The sequence below is a fragment of the Hevea brasiliensis genome, chromosome 10, assembly GCF_030052815.1.
Source record: "Hevea brasiliensis isolate MT/VB/25A 57/8 chromosome 10, ASM3005281v1, whole genome shotgun sequence".
Taxonomy (NCBI): Eukaryota; Viridiplantae; Streptophyta; class Magnoliopsida; order Malpighiales; family Euphorbiaceae; genus Hevea; species Hevea brasiliensis.
The window spans coordinates 98,007,799-98,030,895 of record NC_079502.1 but is presented as its reverse complement, the minus strand read 5'-3'; the positions used below and the strand labels follow the sequence as shown (position 1 = coordinate 98,030,895).

General features: G+C 32.3%; 3 protein-coding genes and 1 long non-coding RNA gene across 4 annotated transcripts; 1 reads left to right on the top strand and 3 right to left on the bottom strand.

Annotated features, from left to right (window-relative positions):
• Window positions 1–133: 133 nt before the first annotated feature.
• LOC131169269 (uncharacterized) lies at window positions 134–2,419 on the bottom strand. Its single transcript, XR_009140394.1, has 2 exons — window positions 1,967–2,419; window positions 134–1,353 (listed from the first exon to the last, which is right to left on the bottom strand). It is a non-coding gene; the product is annotated as an uncharacterized LOC131169269 (long non-coding RNA).
• A 305-nt stretch (window positions 2,420–2,724) lies between these two features.
• On the bottom strand, window positions 2,725–3,644 carry LOC110667442 (early nodulin-like protein 4). The gene is made up of 2 exons (XM_021828277.2): window positions 3,384–3,644; window positions 2,725–3,290 (listed from the first exon to the last, which is right to left on the bottom strand). The coding sequence occupies exons 1-2, from the start codon at window positions 3,571–3,573 to the stop codon at window positions 2,836–2,838; spliced, it is 645 nt and encodes a 214-aa protein (XP_021683969.2). The 5' UTR covers window positions 3,574–3,644; the 3' UTR covers window positions 2,725–2,835.
• A 9,837-nt stretch (window positions 3,645–13,481) lies between these two features.
• Window positions 13,482–19,104, top strand: LOC110665406 (switch 2). Its single transcript, XM_021825496.2, has 8 exons — window positions 13,482–14,029; window positions 14,176–14,282; window positions 15,052–15,979; window positions 16,184–16,431; window positions 17,061–17,187; window positions 17,266–17,541; window positions 17,635–17,932; window positions 18,580–19,104. Exons 1-8 carry the CDS (start codon window positions 13,601–13,603, stop codon window positions 18,888–18,890), a joined length of 2,724 nt encoding a protein of 907 aa, XP_021681188.2. The 5' UTR covers window positions 13,482–13,600; the 3' UTR covers window positions 18,891–19,104.
• A 594-nt stretch (window positions 19,105–19,698) lies between these two features.
• Window positions 19,699–23,095, bottom strand: LOC110665407 (uncharacterized). The gene is made up of 13 exons (XM_058128393.1): window positions 22,746–23,095; window positions 22,614–22,673; window positions 22,351–22,518; window positions 22,112–22,178; window positions 21,550–21,854; window positions 21,349–21,447; window positions 21,226–21,259; window positions 20,844–20,962; window positions 20,499–20,540; window positions 20,316–20,393; window positions 20,154–20,195; window positions 20,014–20,088; window positions 19,699–19,933 (listed from the first exon to the last, which is right to left on the bottom strand). Exons 1-13 carry the CDS (start codon window positions 22,947–22,949, stop codon window positions 19,877–19,879), a joined length of 1,350 nt encoding a protein of 449 aa, XP_057984376.1. The 5' UTR covers window positions 22,950–23,095; the 3' UTR covers window positions 19,699–19,876.
• Window positions 23,096–23,097: the final 2 nt, after the last annotated feature.

Genomic DNA, 23,097 nt, shown 5'->3' with positions numbered 1-23,097 from the left:
GTTTTTCTCGGCTTCTTCACAGCCTTTTTAGTGTAACAGCACAAGTCACTTTTTAATGATCAATGCAATTATCTATGCCTTTGGAGAAAAAAAAAAAAGAGAGAGAGAGAAGAAGAAAGACGCAGATGGAGTGGAAAAATGAAAATAGTATATAATGTTTGCCAATTGCCATGGACGTTGGCAGGGAAGCAACCTGCAAAACAAATAGGACCCAGTATGACAGATCCAGCAATTACAACAATGCACAGCCAGTTGAAACAGCTGCATAGTACTCCTATACCCCATATCTGCCAGTAATTCAGAGACTTTGCAATGGCACCATTTCGTAGAGCAGCCCCATTTGGTAGAAAAAGTGTGGAGAGGTGACATATCCCCAGACCCTGTCTAAATTAGGAATTCAATCTCTCACAAATCTTTCTATTCGATTTCTTATTCTACATCTGAATTTAAGAGTTCCACAAAGTAAAATCAGTTGACTAAGGTTATTTGCACATGTGGATAATCCTGTCCCGAAACTCTAGCTCCATTTGCAACAGAGAGGCCTAAATCTTCTCACAACTAACATGCTTATTCTAAGAAGAAAGTAGAAACTTAATGTTTCCTGATAATCTATAAGCCACGCAAATTGCAGAACCCACCATCCTAGCTTCTATTAAGTATTTGATCGCGCATGTGGAAGCAGTGGTAGCTAAGCAGAACTATTAGGATCATAGACTAGTTTAAGTTACATGGGATGATGGAACACATGAAAAGGTAAAAGACATCATGAAATATACCTCATGTTTATTTGCCTCACCTGATAAACTCTCTCGACGCATCTCAGCTTTGACATTGTAAACATTCCTTGAATCTGATACAAGATGAGGATTTCTTTGCCTCAGGGTCTTGAGTATTTGCCATGGTCACTTACCAGCTGCAGTCATATCTCTTATTGTTAATACTTCTTCTTCCGTAAAACGAAGAACAAGAAGGATGCTCAGTAAAATCTTTTCAAGGTTCATGATTATGTTCTAAATTTTTAACGTTAAGTGCCCATAGGTCTTCATCCTTTTTGCCAACAACTTCAAATGGAGAATTTGTTAAGCGAGAAGCTGTCTTTCTTTGATGCATGTTTTCACCAGTCTTAAGCCTTTTGCGATAAACACCTCTTCGATCACAAGCAATGGTCACATACCTATCCTTGGAGGAATCCTTAATGGATACCATATAACCCTGTGTCAGAAAGTCATGAACATCTTTGAGGAGTTCTTCACGAGTCTGAAAAATCCCAATCGGTGGTGGGAGCATCTTCTTGTCCTGAATCTTCTTATTGGGATCTTGAGTTTCCATAATCAAAAACTTTGAAGCATATATCTAAACAATAAAAATTGAAGAATATAACATTCAGAAACGAAGAAAGAAAACAGAAAGACCAAGATGTGGGAGATATATGAAACAAGCATAGAAAATATTCATTATGATAATCAAACAGAGAGATTTCATTACTCCTTAATGTGCCTCATCTAATTTACTCGTAAAAGAGCCAACTGGGTTGGCTTAGTTGGTACACCTAGGTGTGGAGATCTTTGACACGCACACCTTTTCCCCTAGAATCCATAAGCAGAAGATTTCCCAAAGTGCATTTAATAAAGGAAAGAACAAGCAAAGCATTGCTACTGTATTTTGGATTTCAATAAAAAAGAAATGTATAAAAATCAATGATAAACTGTAACAATTACTTCAGATTATCTAAAGCAAAGCAGTGACTTTTTGCCATTTAACTCAATAGTTGACAAAATCTTGCAAAAATTCCCACTTCTCACTGCCACCAATTCAAATTCCAAAACTCAAATCGATTCACCTTCTAATTTAACTCTATATACAGGTATTGTACTTGAATTCATCATCCAATAAAGGTATAGACGTAATCAAGCTTAAAACGCGAGGCAAAATTTGAATCTCAGTGGAGACAGTGTAAGCGGTGCACCGTTAAGTGAGAAACAGTGGCGAGGAGAGGGAAACAGAACCCTCGACATTGATTTGGATAATTGATGCTGAATTTTCGAACGAAGAAGATTCCGGTTGATGTTACCGGCGGTTTCGAGCGTGTGGTGGTGCAGGAAGAAGTTGAAGAGGGACTGAGAGAAAAGGACGGAAATTTTAGAATTTAGAGGCAGTAGAGGAATTTACTTTCCAAGGGAAATGGGGATATTGCCAAGGACAGTTTCTTCGAAACCAAGGACAGTTTCTTCTTTCCTCACTTGTTTGGGGTATTTTGGTCTTTGAAGTGCCCCAATTTTTTTTTTTTTCATTCATTTTCATGACTTGTTAAAAATAATATATGTGGCTTAATATTACCAATAACGAAATGAAATTTATAATATCATCATAATTACATTATTTTTTCAATTACGTCATATCAAACCAAATTATAATAAAAAACAACATTTTATAAGCACTTGTTTTTAAGATTTTATGATAGGAATTTTTAATGGTTTTACCATTAAATTTTTGGGTTGCAAATGAATTTTTGAGTCCTGCTAGGAGGTTTTGAATGAGATGATTTAGTTTGGGATGGAAGCTCAATAAAATTAAATTATTTTATTTTTAAAGTCTCGAATTTAAATTTTAATATAAATTTATTGAAAAAATTGAAAAATAAAGTTTGATGATTTAAAAATCAATTTATAATCCAATAATTGATTATGATTAATTAATATATTTGGGTTGAAAAGAAAAATTCAATAACCACAAACTAGCTCATTCTTATTGATCACAAAAGCTAAAATAGAAAAACAATAAAGAACAAAAAATAATTAATCAAGCAGACAGCTAAATCAAACCATCCCAACAAAGCTAACCCAACATCAAACTGCTGAACCCAATACTAGCACCCAAAACCAGCCCAACTAAACCAGTAAAACACCCAGAACCTGAATTTGCTGGTGCTGGTGCTGGTGCTGGAGCACTTGGATCTGTTGGGTTATCTGTGGTAGACTCCGCCGGAGTCTCTGGCAGGTATGGAGGAGAACTAGTGGGCGAAGCAGCTGCCACTGGAGAGGGAGATTGAGGAGCAGGAACAGGAGTAAGTTGAGGTTTCGGTCTAACAGCCATGACAACAGTGATCAACCTTTGGCCGTTATTGCAGTTATCAGCTTTGCCAGAGATGAAGTAGAAGGGCCCTGAACGATCAAATTTGAAGATGGAGTCACCATCTGTTAAGGACTGTATAGGTTTCTTGATGTTGCATGAGTAGTAATCGTCCTTGATCACCACCAAGACTGAGTTGGATCCTTTCTTGTACTTGAAAACTGCATGAAATTAATTAATTAATTAACACTTAAATAATCATCAATTAAAATTAAATTTCAAGAAATATTTAGAATGAAAAAGTTGGAACTTACAAAGAGTATCATTGACTTGAAACCTGTTTCTAGGAGCCCAGAGAGTGTAGTTCTCAGAAGGGTTTAAAACCCAACCATCTCTACCACCAACATGGAACTGGTAAGCCTGGGATGACCCAAGAAGAAACCCCATCATCACCATCATCAAGAACATCACAAGCAAAAACCCAGGAAATCTCTGAGACCCCATAGTTGACTAATGATTTCTCACCAAGAACCTTCAAGAACCAGACAACTTCTGAAGAAAGAGAGAGCTATGCAAAGAGAATATGGATATATGGGGAATGAGGTAAGGGCTAGTGTGAATATATAGAGGAGTGATTAAATGTAGCAGGCAAAGAGCATTACTGGTAAAAAAAAAAAAAAAAGGCATTATGTCTGAGCTACAGAGAATTACACGTTGCAACATGCAAGGGACTTAACGGTCATGAGAGGGTAGTTTTTGTGTTTTGAATTCCTGAATTTTCTTTTTTCAAATCAAACATAAAAAATATAGAATTCAATTAAATTTCACAGAATGGAATGAAACAAGCTCTAAATTGAAATGGACATGAGAAGAAAACAAGGGGCTGCCTCTGCTTCCTAGCTACCTGCATGCTTGTAACTCTGGACTTCTGTTCAGAAGCAGCCAAAATCATAGCTGGAAAAGCACGCGAAGATGAAAAATACACAGATTTCCCAGCTTTATATGTATGAGAACCATATGTAGTTGTTAAAATCATGGTGGACTCATATGATTTTACGATGTGAAATACCAAAATAGTTAAAAATATATAAAATTAAAATTAAGTAAAATCGAGACAAAATCAAGATTTTAAATAATAAAACAACACAATTTTATGAATTTATGATTGTATGACTATAATTTTATATATTTAAAAAACTTTACAATTATTTTTTTTTAATTTATCAAAATTATCATCATTTCTAAATTTTTTAAGTGTTTAAATATAGTAACAACTATTATTTTTACTGCTATAGTATTTACTGTGTATATAGTATAACTCTTTATATTACTTTTTAACAATAGATTTCAGTTATTATAAATATAATCTAATTTTTATATATTATTCATCAAATATTTCTATTATTTGTATTTACATCTTTAAAAGTTGAAGACTTTGAAGTTATACTTTCAAATATGAAGTTTATATATGTATATAAATATAATTTTAATTATTCTCATTTTGATAATTCGGTAAAAAAAATAATTCATTTAAAATTAAAATAATTTAAATATAAAATTTAAAAAGTATTTTTATTACTTCTTATCCTTAAATGTATATTAAAATTTATTTATGCATATGATTATATTTTTTTAAAAGGTGTTTAGATAAGTTGTAAAGTCTTATGATTTTATGATACCATTTTGCAATCCTTCACTGATTCTAGATTAAAAAAGTGAATTTGACAACCTTAACGAAAATAGATTCATATTGTTAATCATATAATTTACAGTACTTAAATTTCAACATCATCCAATATTTGAAAAAGAGAAGAGGTGGAAAATCTTAAGAAATTATAACTCCTCTCTTTATTTTTGAATTAGGGAATTACTACGTAGTTAATAATAATTTTAATATACAAGATATTTATATATATTTTTAATTTTAATATATATATATATATATATATATATTGTATTAAATACTTAGGAGGTGTTTGACACGAGATTAATAAGGGGTAATTGTTACCCTTATAATTTTTAATATTTATTAATGCTATTTAGATATTTAAAAAAGAATAAATTAGCATTTCACTTTATTAATATTTATATTTTATTGGGAGGTTAAATGTTAATCTTAAAGGCCTAAATTAACAATTATCCTCTTTAAAAGTTAAAACTTATGAGGATAACATTTAACTCTTTATTTTTTAATTTTTCACCAAACACACCCTTAGTATAAATAATAATAATTATTATAATTACAAAACAGGATAATATTTATATGGTAAGTGTAATATGATAACACCAAGAGAAAATTTGTCTATATAGCAAATTGGCGACACCAAGAAAAATTTTCTATCCGCTTCATATAAATATATAGATTCTTAAATTTTTATAATAAAATGAAATATTAAAAAATTTAAAAAATATTAAATGAGAAATTTATAAAATTTTAATTATTAAATAAATATGAATTAAAAATATCGAATATTTTTAATTCATTTAGTCATAAAAATTGAGATAACAATGATAATAAAGATGCTTTAAAAGGAAAATAAAAAGATAATTAAATAAAAAATAAAATTAAATACTTAGTAGAAAAGATAATAATTACTATAATTATAAAATATAATAATCTCTATATAGTAAGTGTGCCATGTATCAATCCTGAGAAAAAATTTGTCTAAATGACAACACCAAAAAATTTATATATACATATATATATTCATTCTTAAATGTAATATTAAAAATTTTTTAAAAATTAAATAAGAAATTTATAAATTTTTAACAATTAATTAAATATATTTAATCATAAAAATTGTGTTAACAATGATATTAATTTTAAAAGGAAAATTAAAAGATAATTAAATAAAAAAAAATACTTAACATATACAAGAGATAATAATGACTATAAATATAAAATATGATAATATCTACGTGGTAAGTGATATGAAAACATCAACAGAATATTTATCTATATGGCAACACTAAAACTCCATGTTTTATATAAATAGATAGATTTATTGGTAACCTCATAATATCATATTTATTGAGATTTCAATGCTTAACCCTCAAAATTTTCCAAATATGTGGAGAATTTCATCCAGTAATAATTTGTTTGAATAGGCTATTTTCCTTTATTGTGTCCCCCTTCAGAATTCTTGACACTGTATGACCTCGTCTCATTCAAATAGATTATTGTTTATCTATATATATATATATATATTCAACACTCACAGACTTATTAAATCTCTTTTTTAATGATAGATTTATTCATGCAAATGATAAGTCAATTGATATTCTTTTTATTTTAAAAAATTTAACCACAGTAAAATTTTTATATATTAACTAAAAAAAAAATTTCTAAATCCATCACTAATCATGCCTAACTCAAAATTTAGCCCTTGTGATACTGTATTTTATCATGACACATAACTGCATGTGTATGAGTATATTTAAATTTATGTATTTATTATATATGTTTTAATTAGTTTACATAAATTTCAATATTAATATATAATCTAATGATAAATTTTAATATAAATATGTAGTTTAATAATTATTAATTTCGTTCTCATATAATATTGTGTTTAATTTCTTATATATGGATTTTACTCAACTCAACTAAGCCTTTATTCCAAAAATTTGGGATCGGCTATATGGATTTACTTTCTCCACTCTAAATGATTTTGGGTTAAATCCTCAGAAATGTGTAATACTTCTAGGTCATGTTGTACTACTCTCCTCCAAGTCAATTTAGGTCTACCCATTTTTTTATTTCTATCATCTAACCTAATGTGTTCTACTTGTCTAACTGGAGCCTCCGTATATCTACGTTTTATATGACCAAACCACCTCAATCTCCCTTCTCTCAACTTATCTTCGATTGGCACCACTTCTACCTTTTCTCTAATACTCTCATTACGGACTTTATCTAGTCTAGTATGGCTACTCATTCATCTTAACATTCTCATCTCTGCAACCCTTATCTTAGACGCATACGACTCTTTCAGTGCCCAACACTCACTACCATATAACATAGCCGGTCGTATGACTGTACAGTAAAATTTTCCTTTCAACTTATTATGAATCTAGATGCATTGATGATAAGACCAATTAGTTTTTATCTGATTATAATGCCAAGTTTTATTGGGACAGATACTTGCATGATTTATTGGAAAATAAAATTCCAAATTGAAGTGGATGGATATTAAATAACAGTAGAGATTCCTTCCTTCCAACAAAAAAAAAACAGTAGAGATCCCAATTCCCAAGTGTAATTAGATTGAAGCATTTGAATATGTAAAGTAATAAACAACAAGGAACTATTCCTCGAGATATTGTACAAATTGGTGTTCTAAAACACTTTAGTATCTACACACTTATCAAGTAAACCATCTCTCAAACATTGGAGTTGCCATTTTGTCATTTTTTATCAGAATTGCATCAGACCAATTTCAATAAGGAAAAACACCATATTCTCCATCTTTTTATCAAATAGAACTGTAGCTTTGATGTATCTAACAAGGAAGACGTATGGTGAGGAACAGTTAAATACCATTCCAACTTTTCGAATAAAGCTTTCTCCATTGCAACCTAAAGTAACAAAGAATTTTAGGGTAGAAGAGACCTTCATTCATCTGTACAAGATTGCAAGTTGATTACCCAGGAACACAAGCTAACACATGTTTTTATGGGAATGGAAGTGGACTCCCCTATCACTATTTAATGACCAAAAGCTTTTAAGTTTTCCTAAAAAATACCTGAGCTGAACAGAAAAATTTCAAGAAAATTGAACTTAAATATCAAAGATAACAAGACTTAAAATAGATTACATGATAAAAAGCTTTAACCAATATAAAACTAGTAAAAAAAGAAAAAAAAAAGACAACCCAATCTAATATCATTAACCGATAATTTTCATGCACCAAATAAAACGAGCACATAGACAGTAATGTAAACTCCTGGAGGTGTTTAGTTGCTAGAATCTATTATAAATAGCTTCTATGTTAGATAGTATAGAGAGAAAGAATTCCTATATTGTTAAAATATAAGAAAGTGAAAGAATGGCAAGAGTGAAATGTGTATAGAATTATATATATATAAATAAATATATATTATTCTATTATGGCACTTGACACGTATATATGTAAAATAAAATAATTATCTTATTATAATTTTCATAAATAAATTACGAACAGATGTGTTTATTAATAAGTAGATATATCTATTAATAAACAGACATGTCTATTCTATACAAGCAGTCACAACTATTTGTATAGGTGTCTGTTAATAAACAGACATGTCTTTTACACAAACAATAACTTTTCATTCTTTATAAATATGGATAAGTTTTTTAATCCAAAAAAATATACTACTTCTACTTCTTATTCTTTTCTTCTAGTCTCTCTAAATTCGGTTCGTATAAAGAGTTCTTAAGGGAAATCTTCAAAAGTTGTTGTATGCAAATTTCAGACTTTGTTGTATCCTTGAGGTATATTGTCATAACCTTGCAGCAATCTAGTGGGGGCAATTAATACCTTAAAGATAGTGATTCATCACGTCTCAAAGCCTATTATACACCCACTGCCTCAACAATTTTAAGGTATTAATCACAATGGAGTCTAAGGTTATTTCCGTGATGAATCAAGAGTTAGTGAAACTTGATCGTTTTAAGGAACAAATTATGTTCACTGAGAAGGTGAAAGTAGATCAGGAAAAGAAGATAAATTGTCATGCAGAGGTCATATTCTCAACAACTCATCAGATAGGCTATAAGATTTGTTTACCTCTGTCAAGTCTCCAAAAGAATTCTATAATTTGTTAGAATTCGAATACAATACAGGAAAAAAAATATGAATAAATTTATCATTATGAAATATTTTGAATTCTAAATACTTAATAATATGCTTGTTATGGATAAGTCCATGAGTTGCATATCTTTGTTTTAAAGTTTAAGGATTTGAAAGTGGTAGTTTCTAAATCATTGCAATTAGGAGGAATAATAGCATATCATACTTCTAGTTTGAATGATTATAGGAAGAAATTATTGTATGCGACATACGACTTTTCTCTTAAATAGATTCAGAAACACTTACACATTAAAAAGTTTTTTATATGATAATTTGTCTTTATGTTGATGACATACTTATAATTAGAAGAGATATAAGGTTATATTATGATGCTAAAGCTCATGGTGAATGTGTTAAAGAAGGTAATAAAATTTATATGCGTAAGTCGAAAAACACTTTTTATATGCATAAATCATAATTCATATTAATTGTGTCTATCACTAACTATGTGGGATATTGTTAAAAATATAAGTGATAGGAAAATTTGTCTCATTTTAAAAGAGTTATGTCTATTCATTAAAAGACATCAAAATAAACTATTTATTACCGATAGTTATATCTGTTTTAAAATGTGTAAATGAACAAATATAATTTTTCTAAGAGATACAAAGTGAATGATTGTATCTGTTCTAAAATGTATAAGTAAACAGATGTAATTATTCTAATAGATACAAAGTGAACTGTTGTACACGTTTGAAAAGATGTAAATGCTTCATAAATAGCAGTTTGGAACAAAAAAAAATCTATTAACTTTTCTTTTTTGTCTCTTCTCTTCATTTCTACCTACAATCAACACTATTATTCTTTAATTCATTATTGGGAGAATTTTAAAATTATTATCTAGAATTATATTTTGATTATTATCCTGGAGGAATCTACTTAAACTACCCAGCTTTAATATAGTGGGGGTTTTGCTCTTTGCTAATCTCATTATGTTGAGAAAATATTAAATAAATTTAATCATTTAAAAGTCAAAGAAGCAAAAAAATTTCATATGATGTTTCTTCCAAATTAACTGAAAAATTCTGATAGGGCAATTGCTCAAATTGAGCGTGCTAGTGCTATTGGTAGTTTAATGCATGTTATGCATTGCACTACTCCTGATATTGTTTTTACAGTATGTAAATTGTCAAGATATACTAATAATCTTAGTGTGGAATATTAGAAATAAATTTCAAGGGTTTTTGGATATTTAAAAAAGGAATTATAAACTATAGATTATTCTGCAATAAATTTCCAATTGTGCTAAAACCATATAAAGATTGTATCCATGCAAAGAGTTGTATCCCTTGGCCAAAAGATGTAATTCTTCTTAATAGTTACATGTATGAAGAGATGAATTTATTGGCCAAATGGTTGGTACATTTTGAGTAGTAAATATAAGAGCCTTACAAGTCATTTGTAAGAAGTGACAAAAGGACAAATGAGTATGCATTTGTGTGTGTGTGCAAGTTTAGCTTGGTTTTTTATTGTTGGATGCTCTCATTTTAAACAAGTTGTGGAGCAATTTATTTCTGCAAATAAGGTACATATCTAGACTGTGAATTATTTATGTAGTTCATGTTATAAACATGTAATTGCATGGTAGACTAGTGAAACAATTATAGTGGAGATCTTAGGGTTATACAAATGCCAGTTGGATAACTAATGTTAAGGATAATAAGTCAACCTTTAGTTGAGTGTCCACTTTAGGTAGAGGTGCTGTTTCTTGGGCATCAAAGAAACAAACTTGTATAACTCATTTTACGATGGAATCCGAATTTATAACTTTGGCAAATGTTCGTAAAGAAGCAGAGTGGTTGAAAAACTTGTTAACAGATATTAAGTTGTGGCCACAATCTGTGCCAAAGAAGCAGAATGGCTAAAAAACTTGTTACCAGATATTAAGTTATGGCTACAACCCATGTCATATATTTCTTTATATTTTGATAGTCAAATCATGAAAGCTAAAGCTTATAGTAAAATATACAATTGAAAGTATATACATATAAGCTTAAGACATAAAAATATAAGACAATTAGTTTCTAATAGTATTATTACTATATTTATGTTAAATCCTATAATAATCTAGCAAATTCTTTAATAAAAGGGCTCTCGAGAGTTATGATTATAAGTACATGTGCTTATTAGGGTTTAGAATATTCCATTAAATTTAGTACTGATAGAAACCCTAATTTATAGTATTATTATTAAATAAAGTTTAAAGGGTAACAATAAGTCATTAGTAAATATTATAATTAAGTACTTAGTATACTAAGTTAATGGAATAATGATGAGTATTTATACTCTTAATGAAGTTTAATATTATTACAAAAGAAACTTCACCTATATGAACATAGGAAGTGGTGCCGCTTCAACAAAAGTGAGAATAACTTTTGTAAATGTTCATGAAAATAGGAGGTAGCACAAGGTCATATTCATGCTAAAATTTTGGTGAACTTTTTAAATCGAACTAATTGATTCGTGTGTGTAGTATTTTCGATTCTATTTAATAGGAATCTAAGTTTAAACTAAGGTCACCATGATTTCTTTAGAACTTTGAAATGCTTACACTAAGAAAAAGTTTAAATTAAAAGATATTTTTCATTATGCATAAAATAATGGGATCTAACAATACAAGCTAAGTGGAGGATTATTATAAATAGCTTGTATGTTAGATAGTATAGAGAGAGAGAATTCCTATGTTGTTAAAATATAAGAAAATAAAAGAATGACAAAAGTGAAATGTGCATAGAATTATATATACAAATAAATATATATTATTCTATTATAGCATTTGGTATGAATATGTGTGAAATAAAATAATTATCTTATTGTAATTTTTGTAAATAAATTACGAACAAATGTGTTTATTAACAAGTAGATATGTCTATTAATAAATAGATATGTCTATTCTATACAAACAGTCACAACTGTTTGTATAGGTGTCTATTAACAAACATACATGTCTATTCTATACAAACAGTCACAACTATTTGTACACAAATAGTTATATCTATTGAAGATATATAGATATGTCTGTATAGAAAAGGTGCTATAATTTTTCATTCTTTATAAATATAGATGAATTTTTCAATCCAAAAAAATATACTACTTTTATTTTTTCTTTTTTCTAGTCTCTCTAAATTCGGTTCGTATAAAGAGTTATTAAGGAAAATCTTCAGGAGTTGCTATCTACAGATTTCAGGCTTTGTTATATCCTGGAGGTATATTACCATAACTTTACAGCAATCTAGTGGGGACAATTAATACCTTAAAGATAGTGATTCATCACGCTTCAAAGCCTATTTTACACCCACTGCCTCAACAGAATCACTTAAGAAAGTATCTCGAGAATGTTAACTTTTGGGGTTCGGTTTCTATGATAATCTCACATTCCCTGGAAAGTTTAATTCCAAACCATATACATAAAGTAACTTTCCCAAAGATGAGAAAGTTTTTTCCATGTACATGGAAAAGTAGGGATGAAAGGAACATCAGTTTTCAAGGTCATTTCAAGTTCTTCTTCTTCTTTAATTCTTCTTGGTTTATGCTAAATATCTTGCCAACAATAATGACGAAAACTCCTTCTTCTGCGTCTACGGTCGCTACTCTTCTCTCTCTGGTTCTGGAATGGACTTGTAATTTACTTTGAGGACAAATGGGGTCTAAAAAGGAAGAAAAAGCTTGTAGAAATGAAAAATAAAAAAGTGCGTTCACTCGCATCACGTGAGAACATGATTATACAATTTTATATTTAAAGCTTCATTTGTTTCACATAAAATATTTTTTTAAAAAATATTTTTTACACTTTTTGGTGTTTGGGGCGCTAAAAAAAAATTGATTAATGAAAAATATTTTCCTTCTGACCAAAAGGAAAACTAAATCATTTTTAAGGAAAATAATTTCTATTTTTTAAAAGAGAATGTCATTTTCCATTTTTTAAACGTTAATAATCTTATTAAAATATGAATACATTTATACGTGTATGAAAAAAAAATATATTATTAATTTAATATTTTAACTAAATAATAAAAAATATTTTATGAAAAAATATTGTTTTGAAAAATATTTTTTACAATAAGTTATTTTATGTGAAACAAACGGAGCTCAAATATCATAATTTTTTAAAATATAAGTATTGAATTAGTTTAAGTGTGTAATAAATAAAAACATCAATTGTAATTTTTCATAAAAATAAGTGTATTAAATAAATTTTAATAAGTACATATTTATACTCATTATAAAACTCATTTTATTCTAAATATAAAATAATTAATTTAAATTTAATTTAATTTAATCTAATAATTAAAAATATATTACTCCCCTAACAAGTGCTTGATTGAGTTCCACTTCCCTCTCCCGTTGCTCCAACAAGGAATGTAGTGCAAAATAATGGTTATTTTAATAACTTTCCTTCTTATTATAATTTTTTTTAGTGCAAAATAATTTTTGTTGATTTAAGTTTAAGAGGAAAAATAACTATTATAATAAGAAAAAAAAAAAGAACAGAGGAAAACGTCGTCGTACTAGAGCTCGATAGCCCCGCTCGCTACTCACTGTTGAATCGTTAGTTGCCGATTAAATGCAAATGCTGTAAGACGTTGACTCAGTTTCTGTTTTCCTGGAAATTATCAATAGGAATTACAGAATCAGAGGAATCCAGTTCCTGAAAATTATTGTTATAGGCTGCAACGAATTTTCTCAATTTTGCCTATATGTCACTTTCCACTTTCAAAGCCTTTAAAGAAACCCTAAGGTCCTGTAAAAACCTCTCATCATCATCATCATCATCATCTTCTTCACTTTTTGCAGAACCGTTTTCGCAAGAATCAGAAACCGAAATAGTTATCCCAAGAAAGCCTCCAAAATCCTCTCTTTCGAAGCAGATTCAACGTCTTGGAGACTGTTTCCCTTCGCTGCAACAATCTCAATCACAACACTTTGATACCCAACAGTCCGTAAAGCTCCCGAGCCTCGGAAACCAATCCCAAGTTGAGAAAAATGAAGATGAATTGGAGGAAGAAGAGGAGGAAAGAGAATTTGAGAATTTTGGGAGACCAGAATTGGATCAGTTTCAGTTTGATCATACAGGACCCTTTGAGCCATTGGTCCTTTCTTTGCCTGGAGAGGTACCTATTGTACAGGTAATTACTAATTATGTATATGATTTTATTCTTTTGAGTCATTGTAATTACTGTTTTTGAGTTCAATTCGTTTTTTTTTTTCTTTTTAATGTTTTGAAATGTGAACATTTTTTCGTATGGATTGAGAAGTGTACTTTTGATTTCAGGTTCCTGCATCTATCAACTCCAGGTTGTTTGAACATCAAAAGGAGGGAGTAAAATTCTTGTATAAGCTATACAGAAACAATCATGGAGGTGTTCTTGGTGATGACATGTAAGTGTACACAGTGTATCAATGTTTATGATCACCTAACCAATTTTTGATTTCAACTTTGACCATTAGCAGTCCATATTCTTTCATAGTTTCATTATATGCAATTTTCCTTATAGGTGGCTTTATAGGGTTATAGTTGATTGAGTACAAAAGTATACTCTTTTATGCTGAGTCTTTAATAGATTGGCTCATTATAATTTAGGATTTCAGTAGTGGATGGAAATAATAGCAACCTAGTGATTTTCTAAATTATATTTATGGTCTTCTATGACCACCTTCAGCATTGTTTCTTCATAGACGATATTATCCTTTCTTCTTTCTATTGATTTTGTTTGTCATTTAGGAATTCTCATGTTATAAATGTGTGGGTATGAATAAGGGTAGGCTACTGGTTAATGGAACATAAACTTGGCTTTCCTGCATTTAGTATATAATATATCTGAGTTTCATTTCATCAGATCGGATTTCATTAAATATTGTGACATATGAGTCATAGATTGTTGTGGAGTATCTGCAAAGGAACTCATTTTCTGGGAAGCTTTACCATTGCAACTGACTGCCTCTGGGGCAATATTGGTGATTTTTCTATTTAGCAAGCGAATAGAGCAATTGACTACTCTTGTGCTGTATTGATCCCATATAGTTATTTTTAAGCTTTTAGTTTGTATGTATATGTAATTATGAATATGCAGATCCATGCACTTGTGAATTTGTGCTCACTTTCTGGTGAGCTAATGAAGCTGTTATTTGTTATCGAAACATGGAACAGGGGGCTGGGCAAGACTATACAGACAATAGCATTCTTGGCAGCTGTTTTTGGGAAAGATGGAGAATCTGCTGATTCCATAATATTAAGGGATGATCAGGTAGGGAAAAAAGGCCCTGTGCTAATAATTTGCCCCACTTCTGTCATCCATAACTGGGAGACTGAATTCTCCAGGTGGTCAACCTTTAATGTCTCTCTTTACAATGGTGCATACCGTGATTTGATTCTTGAGAGATTAGAAGCAGGTGGAGCCGAAATACTGATTACCAGTTTTGACACATACAGAATTCATGGGAGAATTTTGTCAGAGTTTAAATGGGAGATTGTCATTGTTGATGAGGCTCACCGGCTTAAAAATGAGAAATCAAAATTGTATGGAGCATGTTTAGAAATTAACACTAGGAAACGAATTGGTTTAACAGGAACTATTATGCAGAATAAAATTATGGAACTTTTTAATCTCTTTGACTGGGTTGCACCTGGATCATTGGGAACAAAAGAACATTTTAGGGAGTTTTATGATGAACCTCTTAAGCATGGCCAGAGGGCAACTGCACCTGAAAGATTTGTCCGGGTTGCCGATGAGCGTAAAGAGCACCTGGTGGCAGTTCTTCAGAAATATATGCTTAGGAGGACAAAGGAGGAGACTATTGGGCATCTGTTGTTGGGAAAGGAAGATAATGTTGTATTCTGTGCCATGAGTGAATTACAAAAACGGGTTTATACGAGAATGTTACAAACGCCAGAGGTCCAGTGTCTTATAAATAAGGACCTTCCATGTAGTTGTGGTAGCCCCCTTAAACAAGTAGAATGCTGCAAAAGGATCGTACCAGATGGAATTATATGGCCTTACCTTCACAGGGATAACCCTGAAGGTTGTGATTCTTGCCCCTTTTGCCTTGTACTTCCTTGCCTTATCAAGCTCCAACAGGTGAATATATTTAATGAATTTTTCTGTGTTCTATTGTTGTTATTATGATTATTACTTTGTATATTGTTTATATTTATTTGCTCAATGGGAAGGTCAACTGCTTCTTTATTGGTTTGAAAAAGAATTTGCTTTTGCTCATGTCGGGATATATTTTGTAGTATGTTTCTGTATTTCTTTATGGTTATATCTTGATATGACTAACAGATAAGCAATCACCTAGAGCTGATTAAGCCTAACCCTAGGGATGAACCAGACAAACAAAGGAAAGATGCAGAGTTTGCCTCTGCTGTCTTTGGTACTGACATTGATTTGGTGGGAGGGAATGCCCAGACTGAGAGTTTCATGGGCCTGAGTGATGTTAAACATTGTGGAAAAATGCGAGCATTGGAAAAGTTAATGTCCTCCTGGGCTTCTCGAGGTGACAAACTTCTTCTCTTCAGCTACTCAGTGAGGTATGTTCCATTTCTTAACTCATAACAGGACCTTCATTGGTAGAATTTCTTTCTTTTTATTCTTGTTGTTAAAATCATGGTTTGGTAATACATCCAGTACAAATTTAGTTTTCCATTTGTAGTTATGTTCTTCCCAAATTTATCAAATGAGTAAATGGATTTCAAAATAGCTGGTTAGATTTGGAGCCATGTCGAAACTTACTTAAGAACATGTAACTTCATCATTTTTCTCCCCCTTGAGTTCTGCTTATTGGTGTTATCATGGAATTTGGATGCTCGCACAAGTGTTTTTCCTCCACAGCCAAAAGGTGTTGGTTGTAAATACTGTTTTCTTTTGGCACAATTGAGAGAGACAGGGAGGTGATGGGGGGGAAGATGGAGTTTTGATTGTTGGTTATGACAACAGAAGCAATATTAATTGAATGCAAGTGCAATGGATTAATCATGTTATATTTGTTAGACTCTTTTTTTCTGGGATTTGGTTTCATTGCTCTTTCATGAAGTAAATTGTTTATGCAGTTGTCAATGAAGTATATACAATATCTATGATGGGAGTATTTTCCTTTGCTTACTTTCTGTTGTTTGGATTGTCTCTTTTTTTCTGCTGCTGAAATTGAACTGCTTTGCAGGATGCTAGACATATTGGAAAAGTTTCTCATACGTAAAGGGTATAGCTTTTCGAGACTTGATGGTTCTACTCCAACTAACTTGCGCCAGTCTATGGTTGATGACTTCAATTCGAGCCCAAGCAAACAGGTAGTTAGATTCTTTCAAGTGAAAAGATGATAATAAGTTCATGCTCCAAATTCTTCCTGACTACATCTCTTGTTTCAGGTGTTCCTCATCTCAACTCGAGCTGGTGGGCTTGGGTTGAATCTTGTAAGTGCAAATCGTGTGGTTATATTTGATCCAAACTGGAATCCTGCCTATGATTTGCAAGCCCAGGACAGGTCATTTCGTTTTGGGCAGAAGCGGCATGTTGTAGTTTTCCGCCTTCTTGCAGCTGGGTCATTTGAGGAACTTGTTTATACCCGTCAAGTGTACAAACAGCAGCTGTCAAACATTGCTGTCTCAGGGAAAATTGAAAAACGTTATTTTGAAGGTGTCCAGGTGCCTTTTCTTTTCCCTTGGAAGGGAGTTGGTTACTGGGGCATGTTAGAAAATTTTGAGTTCTTACAATTCACTCCATTGGCTTCTTTCCAGGATTGTAAGCAATTTCAGGGTGAGCTTTTTGGAGTCTGCAATCTGTTCCGTGATCTATCTGATAAGCTTTTTACCAGTGAAATCATTGAATTGCATGAGAAACAGGGAAAAGATGATGGACATTGCTCTACTACAAAGCATGAACTACCTGAAATTGCGAGTTGTTTTCTTCCTGAAATTGCGAGTTGTTTTCTTCCTCAGAAACAAGTTGGTGCAACAAGTTTATCGGAGTCGGAGATCAACAGGTCAAGTGATGATAACAGTGCTACCAAAAATAAACCTGTTCTTGAGGAGTTAGGTAAATTCATTTATTTTCCTCTGTATTTTCCATCTCTTCTGCTATTATAATTCTACCTATTTCTTTGAGATGGGCTAATGTTCAACTGCATGAAGCTAAGGCTGTAATTCATTCTTCGTTCTTATCTTCTGAGATACTGCATAGTTCTCTTCATTTTCCCTATTAATTTTCATTCTTGTGCTACACTGGTCTGGTTAATAATTTTGTTGTAAGAATGAGGATATTCCTAAAAAGGCTGCAGTTGCACCAATTGATATGGATGAGAATTTGCTATGATAGATTTATCACAGATGACCATTGAGTATGTCATTATAAACAATAATAATTCTGACTTTGAGATAGTACGAAGGAAAAGTTGAAAAGGGAGATACTTTGAAGAATTGTAGGGAACATCTAAATAAATGAGTAAAACAAAAAATTGCTAAAAATGGATGGAAAGAGTAGGAATGTAGCTAATTTTAAATTTGGGTCTTGCAGTGATTGAGGATTCTCTGTTTTCTTTTCCTAGACTGTAAGTATCTTTATGGGTGTATATACAAGTATGGATGAGAGAGAGAGAGAGAGAGAGAGAGAGAGAGAGAGAGGAATCAAAGTGCAAGCACTGGATTGAGCAAGTTGTTGAATCTGCTGACACTATTATTGTTCAGGTATTCTATATGCTCACCGTAATGAGGACATAATCAATTGTCGACCTGGCGTCAGAAAGAGCAAGGAAGAAAGCATCTCAAAAATTGTTAGCTTGACTGCCCCTGCTAAGAGAAGGAAATCAGATGACGGAGGTGAGAAAGAAAATGCCTCGTCATCCAAGGATCAGAAAAAGATCCAATATAGCCTCCTTGCAGAATTCATGGGTATGGGAGAGGTTGAATTTAGCAAGTGGGTACTATCTGCAACTCCTGGAGAAAAGGAGAACGTGCTTCAACAATTTACGAAGAGAAAGAAGGTACCCAATGGTTGAAGGATAGTCTTCTCGCAGAATGTTAAGAAAAAACTGTATAGTACATATTCTATTTGTTTTTAACTTTAGCTCTATGTATATCCGATTCATTGTATAGTTACTGTAGTATTATAACCCTTCTACTAGCTTGAGAAATAGGCATCCAGTGGTGATTCCAATGTAAATGTATTTCATCATAGTTTCAAGCCGTTTAGCTTGTTTGAGTTACATTTCATCTTTATGACTTGAATTTCTATAGCTTTTATATGAATAGTTTAAGGGTTATCGGTGGATTGTGGCATTCGTCGAAACAAGTAGGTGTACTGTTCATCCAATGTTGGTTGATGAAATGAGCAAGTCCTGACTAACTTGATAACCGGGACCTTGAGCTTCAAGATTTGGTGTTTGGTCTGTATCACTGTTCAGTGCAAAGCCTTTGCTTGCCAATATAATTATAGGTTAGTTTTGCCAGCGGGCGAACCAACACACACAACATAGAAAAACCATAGAAGATAAACTGCACAAAACAATTATAAATTAGCAACAGAAGGATGAGCACTAAATGTTTTACTCGAAAATGCCCACCATAACTCAGCAGTCAGCAATATCAGACAAACTTGAACATGGAACGGAAAAATACATTCCATATTATAAATACTGCTGCAACTGGAGTTGCCTTTTGGTTTAATCTCTAGAATAGGGATAATATCAAACTCAATCAGTCAATTTCATGTCTAAATAAAAAGACCTGCAGAGTGCAGAGCCATTTATTTTGCATTACAAACCAACAATCATGCCAGGGTGGAGTGTGAACGAAAAGCAATGAGTATGACCAGAAAAACATTCTCATTAAACTTTTTATGGGTGTGCGAACAATCAAGATTGTTCAAATGTTAACAAAGCCAATGAGCTACTTCAACACAAGCAAGTTTCTTACAAATTGCTCACAATACAAAACACAGCCCTGGTGTTTCTGCATTTACATGTATTTTTAACATTATTAGGAGCTATCTTCTTTGCATCTTGAATCTAGAAACTGGCTTTGAGGGCTGGGCATTGGGTGACTGCGAAGTTCAATAACACTATTAGGATGTAAAGTAAGTCAAAAACAACATAATACCATATTAGATGAGTAATACTATACCTGTGATGAAGTCGCGGTTTGCTCTTGTGAAGTTGGCATGTTGTCAATATGCTCCACTATTGAACTTGTGAAAGACTGCACATGGATGGAAATTGGTAAGGATGAGCACCCAGTTCAGAAAATAAAATTAACAGTAATACCTTGGAACTGTCGAATCCTGGTCTTGAAGCCCGTACAGGTGTCTTGAGGTCGGCACAGAAAACATTAAGCAGTTAGGATTTCAAGACAAACCACTTAAAATCACATCATGTATCGATCAGTAACCTGCAATCATGACCCCAACCAGAAGTAAGGAATAATACCTGTGATGAGGTCACAGTTTGGTTTTGTGAGTTTTTCTCTATATTGCTCAAGTGCTCCACAATAGAGCCTGTAAAAGCCTGAAACACCAAATAATATATAACAATTAGCAAGGAAACCTTACAATTAATGGAAGTATATTTTAGTCAACCGATAGGATAATGATACCAGATGTGAAAACATACCTTTGAACTATCAAATCTGGATTTTGGAGTCCACATGGGCACCTATGAGTGAATAACAAAACAAGAAAATGGGGTAAAAGGAAAGGAAAACCCATCAAGCTCAAGCAGGATCTAGCTGCAATTGCAAACTGTCAATTGGGAGCATTGCAAAAAAAGAAGCATCTTAATCAGGATAGTTTAAAATTATTCCTTTATTTATTGATTTATTTATTTATCTTCCTCTCTTATGAAAATGTGCTATTTGTATGATACAGATTAAATTCATCCACAACATAATTAAATCATAAGTGGCTCATCTCTTAAATAATCTTTGCAAACAGCCTATCACAAGAATTTTCTTGATACCTCAATTGTAGATGAAGATGCTGCTTCAAGTTTCTCCTTCACTCCAGGAAGCATTAAATCCTTCTCAGCAGGAACAGACTTCTTTATCTGAGTCAAACTTCTGCTACTTGACATATCATCTGTAGATACAATAAGCGAATGAAATAAGTCATGTAAGCATGTTTGGAAGATATTTAGAAGTATCAGAACATTCATAAGATTAACAAGAATTGTGCTTGTTTGCATTTATCTTTATATTATTTTTCTTCTGCTTCTTTCATAGCTCTTCCATTTAAGGGAGCTGCCCTTTCACAGACAGACAACCCCCCAGGGTTCCATTTTAAATAATATGCATTATGCAGAAGTCAGGTATAAAAGCACCATGAAATGGTTGAGGGCTAACCTTTGGGTACAGGCTGTACTGTCAAACCTGTGCACTGCAAATCAAATATTAGAATCAATAGTTGATGAAGATTTATCAAACAAATTACAGGAAAGACAATAATTTGAAGATGCTGTCTCTTACATTTGGCTGATCAGTAGTATCTAATTGATGGTGAAACTTATTTGATAATGCTTCAACAGATAAATTTTCCACTTTTGTTTGTTTTTGTGCTTTCCTTGTCTGACACTCAAATTTAGTCAGAAGTTGAAATTGAGTATTTACTCATCACAAATATGATCCAACTGTAATCAATTTGCAAGAAGCCAAAAACACAGGCCTTACCTCCAAATGAGTCTGAGATGCAAAATTATTAAAAGTAGCTTCAGTTTGATTATATTCGTGAATGTCACTACCCCTTTTGGCTGCATCAGTTTGCTCATCTTCATCACTCTCATTATCACTTCCAACTATATCGATGCACTCATCTTCCCCACTCTCATTATCACTTTCAGCTGTATTAGTATGCTCATCTTCATCACTCTCGTTATCACCTTCAGCTGCAAGTTCTTCTTTCTCAAGTTCATCTAACCTGGACATTATATGAGCATATTCATCGTCTTCAACTCTAACTTTCTTGTCAACTTTCTCTGGGAAAAAATTAATAAAATCATCTGAATTGCTGAACCTTTCAATTTTATTGTAACAACCAAAAGCAGTTTCACTCAGTCTAACTATTGCAATAGTGAGCACCAGAATTTCAAGTTGAAGCCTAATAACAAGATGGAGAACAGATAACTTTGCACATCAATAGAAACCACATCCTTGATACATTTCAATAATTTAATTGCAGCCAAAGGTTTACAAAACAAGCCACTGACAACAAAATCATGAGCCAAGAACCTGCCTGATTTAGATTGTTCTTCAGTATAACTTTTCTCCACATAATCTTCTCTTATCTCCACAAGGCCTTCCTGTTGCCCATATTGATAGAAACAATTAAGCACATAATTGTCTAAGCATGAGACAAACACTAATCTAACTATCGAAAAAACACCTCCCAAATAGGCACCCAAAAAGAAAAGAAAAAAAATTGTGTTTAATTAAGATTTCCAATATCAAAAAGTAAAAGTTAACCAAACTCACCGCAGCCTCAGCAGCTGTGGAACCAAAAAACGAAGCCTCAGCTCTAAGATCCTTTATGTTAACCTTAAGAGATTCAACTTGGGAATCCAAAGCCTTCCCTCTCCTTGTCAAAATATCAATAGTTTGCTTTGCTGTTCTTTCGGCGTAGTAACCTTCTCCCAGAAGAACCTTCACAGAAAACAATTACCATTTCTAAGCTGCATCTAGTCCAAGCATTCAAATTGAACTAAAAAATATATAAATTCAGAATAAAAAATCACTACCACGAACTCATTTGTGTGTATCAATCGGCCAGGAAAGAACGCGGCTTTTCCGAACGGAACCTATAACAATTTAAACGATCAAAGTTAACTTTATAGCGAGGTGGAGGAAGATAAAGAGAAGAGTGAAATTACCATGACGTCGTGGTGGAGCTCGTCCGGGAGACGGGAAACGAGGTTGACGAGATTGGTGTTATCGGCGATGAATTGTTTGTGGCGTTCGAGCTCCTTCAGCTTCTCTGCAATCGCGTCCTCCACTCGCTTCACCGCCTTCTTTGCTTCGTCAAATGGAAACATCGAAGCGAATGGTGTGACCGTTCCCTTCGCTGGCTCCTCCATTGTTGTTTTTGAGAGAGAAGTTCGCGCTGCTAATGAAGTTTTGGGAGGGAGAATTTGAGACGTGGGAAAGAAAGGAAAAGCGGAGAGAACAGCGAGGGCTTAGCAGCAGGGGGACTGTTCAATGAAACTCAAAACGCACCGCATTGCT